The sequence below is a fragment of the Pteropus vampyrus genome, unplaced genomic scaffold (genome assembly GCF_000151845.1).
Source record: "Pteropus vampyrus isolate Shadow unplaced genomic scaffold, Pvam_2.0 Scaffold163, whole genome shotgun sequence".
Classification (NCBI taxonomy): Eukaryota; Metazoa; Chordata; class Mammalia; order Chiroptera; family Pteropodidae; genus Pteropus; species Pteropus vampyrus.
Window position 1 is genome coordinate 341021 of NW_011888944.1, and position 5873 is coordinate 346893.

Here is a 5873-nt window from a genome sequence, read left to right on the forward strand (position 1 = left end):
TTCAGGCAAGCTTATAAGCCTCGGTTAACTAATATTAACTTGTACAATGGGAAGAATACTATCTACCCCAAAGAGCCGTTGAGAAGTTTTTAAAAAAGTAACTCCCCAGCTCAGTGCCCCACTAACAACTTGCTGAGTTCTGGGTTTCATTTCTTCTCAAGTTCAACTTTGTGATCAAACCTTTTCACTCAATCCAGACCCATATTCTCTGTTTTCAGATCCATAGTTGGAATGTGTTCATTATTGAGTGTTCATTTTAAAACATGTGTCCTTTTGAACACTCAACTCTGTTGACACGCACCTGTCACTTCTTCACATGGGTTCCTTCAGCTGGGCTCCCTTCCGGCTGTGGGGCTCCAGGCTTCAGTGGCCGCCAGCATCTGGTTGACCTTCTCATTTTAAAGACGAAATACGCCGAGGCCAAAAATGTTTGGCACACAACACCAAGTGTATCGTGACGGGCTAAGGTTCTGTTCTGCTGATTTCTTTACAAGTTTTCTAGCATCTCTTGGGCTCTGTTCACCTATCCGGTGAATATAATAAATTGCTTTCCCGTGGCTACGTTACACACATTTATAAAATGCCCAGTACAAACTAGGGCCTTATGTATGTTAACGTCCTTCCATTTTTCTCATTCAGGCCCTGGGGCTCACTGGTGTCATGAGAGCACCAGTATTCAAATTCTGGCCTCTAGACAGGCCCAGGGTTTTCCTCTATGTGTGCTGACTTTCTTAGTTTTTATCTTTTAGGAAATCGGTGGTATTTGGGGACAGAGCATCAGCCTGCCCTTCCTGTCACTAAGATGAGACATAGGATAGTCCACACTCTGTGCCCTGGTGGGTTTCAAACTTCAGACCATCTTGTGTGGCATGGATCTGGGGCTATCGGAAAGGCAGGAGCAAACTTCTTGGGATTCATTTTTACTCTCACTGAGTAAAGGATTATGACGTCCAATGAGCCTTGACTATATGACTTGTATTTGGGAAGAAGAGAAGGAAGAGGGAAGAAAAGAGGAAAGTAGAAAGGAAAAGAAAGAGAAATAGAGGTGGAATATACACGCACATACACACAGGCAGCATATGTATGCTATATATACCTATCGTATTATATATTATGTATATTCTGTCATCTATCTATCTATCTCTATCTGTCTATCTATCTATCTATCTATCTATCTATCTATCTATCTATCTATCTATCTATCTATCTAATCTATCTATCTTTCTATCTATCTATATCTAACATCTACCAGCTCAGTCATCTAGCTCTGTTCAGTTTTATTTGCTGAACCACAGACTCCTCACGTGAAGATTATGAGTTCTACATTTCAAGCACAGGTTGTCCAAATACGCAGAAATAGCCACATGGAACACATTTTTGGGTGAGCCCGGAGAACAGGTCTTTCCTGGGAAATTCAATTCCCTTCTCTAGCTCCTAATTTCTTCTCCTGTAAAGCATGTTCTTAGAATCTCAGACGAGTTCATTTTCTTATTTAAAAACCTTGGCCCAGAGCTGGTTGTGGCATCTGTCACACAAAGAACTGCCACAGTCGCTTGCATGTGCGGATGGATGAATGAATGAGAGGTGAGAGGTAAGGCAGCTGCCTGCCGTGCCGTGTCTCGGGGGTCTGCAGAAATTCGCAGGGTGCATTCTGCGACAGCCATCGTTCAGATAATAGATGGAAGCTTCTTGGGGGCACAGCCTTGTTTTTTGGCTTCAGCCAGTGATTTTCAAAAGATTGCCTAGAACTACCTGAACTGGAATTACTTTGTTAAAAGTAGAGATTCCTGGCTCTTACTATAGGCCTGCCAACGCATAAACCCTGGGGTGGGCTCAAGAAGATGTGGTTTTAATGGTCGTGATTCGGATAGGCGCTGAATTTTGAAGACAGTTATTAATCCTTGGGTTTACCATTCTTGGATAATTCGAAATCCCGGTTTGTTCTTACAGGAATGGGGTGAACACCTATGCTCAGCAGTTCAACGGTCAACTTTTCAATTTGTTTTTTTTTTCCACCCATTTCCCCAGCGTCTTTCAGAGAGCCAGCCTCTGCTTAATCAATGCAGGTGTTGCAAAATCTAGAAAGGGCCAGCAGGGGGCGCCAGCTGCCCACACATTCCGTACCTGCCATCCTCTAGCTCTGAAATCCATAATAATTTTTCTTTTAAAGGTGGGAAAAATCAACCTTCAAGACTTCTTCTCTTAGAAAACTAACCCTTCCCCCGCAAAGAAAAAACAAGTGTTTCAGGACAAAATGAAATTTCTCGTCTGTGCAATTGAATCAACCAATATATAGACCATTATCTGGATTTTTAATTGTGTATGGTGACACGTTCTAAATAGGGCTATCTCATCCAATTTCCCTCTTTATTCAGTGGAAGGGGAAAAACTCCTGAGTTTATTTTACAGAAAATTGTGACACTGTTCTCTGCATATCAGCCTCACAGAAGGTACTGGTATTGACAGATTGTCAGGTTTGAGTACGGAGCTATCTTCTCCTGGTTGGAATATTTTTTTTTTGGATATATTGTTTTCAGCATATAAAAATATGTGCTAATAAATACAGATGAGCCAAAGAAAAACCAACATAAAAATCACCAGAATGTCTCCATACCAAGACCACCACCGTAAGTTTCGATTACAGTTAAATCACTCACACGCACACCCACGTGTGATACATGTATGCATGTGTATGTACGCAGGCTCACGCCATGTCACACTGTTTTTTCCCGCCTGCTCTCTCACGGATGTGCATGCTGTAGCGTATTCATGCCAGTGAATCGGCTTCCACATCAGTTTTAATGGCCGCCTACTATTCTCTCATGGACGCCTTGGCGTATTTTCAACGAATCCCGTGGCAAAAAGCCGCGGATGACTTAGCGGTGTCTAGGAGCGTTGTAAGTGTCGCTGTGATGAGCAGCCTCACGTCAACCATCACGTGCCTCCTTGATCACGTCAGCGCTGTTAGTCGGGCAGACGCTGGTCGTGGCTGTGAGCTTGCACAGGTGGGCGCTGTGCTTTGCTGCTGGCTGTTTCTGGTCGGGTATAGACACGAGTATGTGGGGCCGGCCTGGGCGGCTGGATCTCGGTGGACTTTTTGGGGGGCCTTATTTTGTTTTCTTTTCCCTGCTTGTGTCTCTAGGATGTCGTTAATGAAATGGAACACCTGTTAGTTTTTTTCTCTCTGTCTTAACAAAGGTGAGAGCCAGGTTGAAGGAGGAGGGGTTTATAATTCACCAGCCACAGCAACTGCATTCCCAGGCAATGCCCCCCAGGACTCAAAAGCGGATGGCGGGCTGCGCTGAGAGGTGGCAAGCAGGCGGTGGGCGTGTACTTGAGACCAAAGAATCTAGTACAATATGGGAGCGTCCGCTTGAGAGAACACGATTCGGGCCTGGCTGGGAAGCGTGTGACACAAACTTGTCCTGTAGGGGGATCAGAGCCAGATGCTCTTTCTTATTTAGAGTCATACTTGCAATTTTTATCTTGCTTTTCCCCACCCTCCTCGCTGCTATGTGGGGCAGGCTGGTTAAATGCTCCAGCATGTGCTACGAACAACCTTTTGAATTCGTTTGCTGGTTACCTCACTCCCGACGCTTCGCACACTTCCCCTCGCCCATTTTTCTCTTTTTCCGTCTCGTTCCGGCTGTCATTTCTAGCCAACGCCGGTTTTCTAGAGAAATTCTATGGCGCTTTCCCTGAAATGATCATGCTCCAAGATGAACAGCACGTCCCGTTAGTCGCCCTGGAAGGGGCTCCGTCTGAATGTCCAGTATCGAGATGAGAGGCAGGAGAAGCATAAAGTGTGGTTTCTGGCCCATCCACCCACTCAACACAGACTACGCAGGGCGGAGCCGAGCAAGCACCGGTGGGTGGCCACACCACTGGCTCGTAGGCGGATTCTACCCATTTTACAGACGAAGGGACCGAGGCCCAGAGGAATCTGTGCTTCATCCCGAGCCACCCACCTAATGAGTGGAGAGCCAGGATTTGCACCCGGTCTGCCAGCTCCCATCACTCATGGAAGTCACAGGCCAGGCTGTCCCCTGGGAGAAACCCGAGGGAAAGACCATAAGTAGCCCATGCCATTTCCAACACGTTTTACCAAAGAAAGAAAAGGACAGAAAGAAGGGTCTCACAGCTCCACGCTGACGTTCCCGCCGCTCAGGTGACCGAGGGCGCCAGACTCACCTGTGCCACTGTTGATGTGAGGCCATGACCTAGGGAGAGAAGAGAGCCGAGGTGAGTGGCAGCTGCACGTAGTTCACAGACCACCCCGAAAGGCGTGGGTGGCCGTCAAAGGCCATTTCACAGACCAGCCTGCGGAACGGTTGCCTGATGTTTACACTGTTCTAAATACAAAGACCTGAAGTGACATCTCATGACAGAGAATACAGGAAATAGAGGGATGCACGTGGGGGAAGTAACTGTCAACACCACGGTGACATTTTGGCAAATGTCCTTGTCACGCGTGCCCGCGTGAATGAGGATGTGCGCGTATGTTTCACTATACATGTGCAAACGTAACATAAAAGAAGTGTAGGATCTTGATGTTAAAAACATATATTTTAAATTGTTATTCAAAAACACAGATATCGGCTGTATGATTTTTGGAGGGGGCGTTTAGGTCCTGGCTGGTTTTGACTTTTGTTGATCATGTTGCAACGAGCATCTATGCTTGCGTTTTTAACCTCATTGTGAATATTTCCATGGAGAGATGCCATCAGGTGCAATGAAGGGGTTGGTCACGTGGGCCTTCTGACCCCTGGTTGCCTGGCACCCAGTTGCCTTCTGGAGGAGCTGCATCAATTTATATCCCAAAGCACAGAGGGGCAGGGACCGTCTCTCTGTGTCTCACGACCATAAATCCATCCTGTAGACCGACTTTGCCTACTTGGCACCTGATCCCTGATTTTCGGTCTCACTTCCTTGATGGTGAATGAGATCGAGTAATTCTTACTGTTTTTTTTTTTTTTTTAAAATGGTTTTGGACCATTGGCATTTTTTCTGTGATAAGCTATCCGTACACGTCTTTGTCATCTCCCGGTGAGGTCCTGCCCGCCCCCCACACTCCCCCCTGGACAGTGTGCTTCTGGAAGCACCTTTTCCCCGATGTGGGGCACCGATCTGAAGCCCCAGGCTATGGAACGCTCTGGAAGACGTCGCTTCTCCAGCCGCCTCGTTTGTGCCTTTAAGAACCCCGGCTCTGCCGTCACCTCTCCTCTGAGGCTCTCAGAGTGCGTCACAGGGGCAATTAATTGAGCATCGCAACACATGCCAGGTGTAAATATTTATGAGGCCTGGTTGGTGGCAGGGACACTGGGCGCAGAACAGTTAAGCCGGGAAGTATCAGTAACCAGGAGACCGCAGCCCACGAGTCCACCTTGCAGCTCAGGCTGCTGCCTTCTGTTCACTGTTGTAATAACACAAGATGACCCCGTAAGCTGGTGTGCTGCCAGTTTATAGGTGAGGAACCAGGGGTCCAGAGAGCCCATAGCCTGCCCAGCTCCACAGAGAGCGAGGGGCTTGACGCCAGCCCGCCTGACCCTGAACCCCGGCCGGCCTAGCTGGGACCTGCAGGCACTGGCCACTCAGAGCCCTGGCGGTTACCCCGCTGCACCCTTCCCCACCAGTACCCTGTCCAGTTGCCTGAGATTCTGCAGAAGTTATAACGATCAGCGAGAAGGAGCCAGTGATTGATTGGAGGCCTGAGACTCTGTCTTGATGCTTTCAACACACACATGGCCTCAGCCCTGAGACGTTGGCTTCGAGGGTCCCCAGACCTGCAGACCGGGGATGATGCGTGTGTGCGCACGACTGTGCAGGGAGCTCCCTGTGGGCGTGGCAGTGACAGCAGGCGGCTCGCAGGCCTG

The 5873-nt window shown here is 48.1% G+C and overlaps 1 protein-coding gene across 1 annotated transcript in view; it reads right to left on the reverse strand.

Moving 5' to 3' along the window:
- Nucleotides 1–5873, reverse strand: part of CLNK (cytokine dependent hematopoietic cell linker) — a 106403-nt gene that overhangs the window by 66162 nt on the left and 34368 nt on the right. The window contains exon 4 of the mRNA XM_023536621.1: nucleotides 4192–4220. Within this exon, the coding sequence (XP_023392389.1) occupies nucleotides 4192–4220 (29 nt within the window). The remainder of the gene's footprint in view (nucleotides 1–4191; nucleotides 4221–5873) is intronic.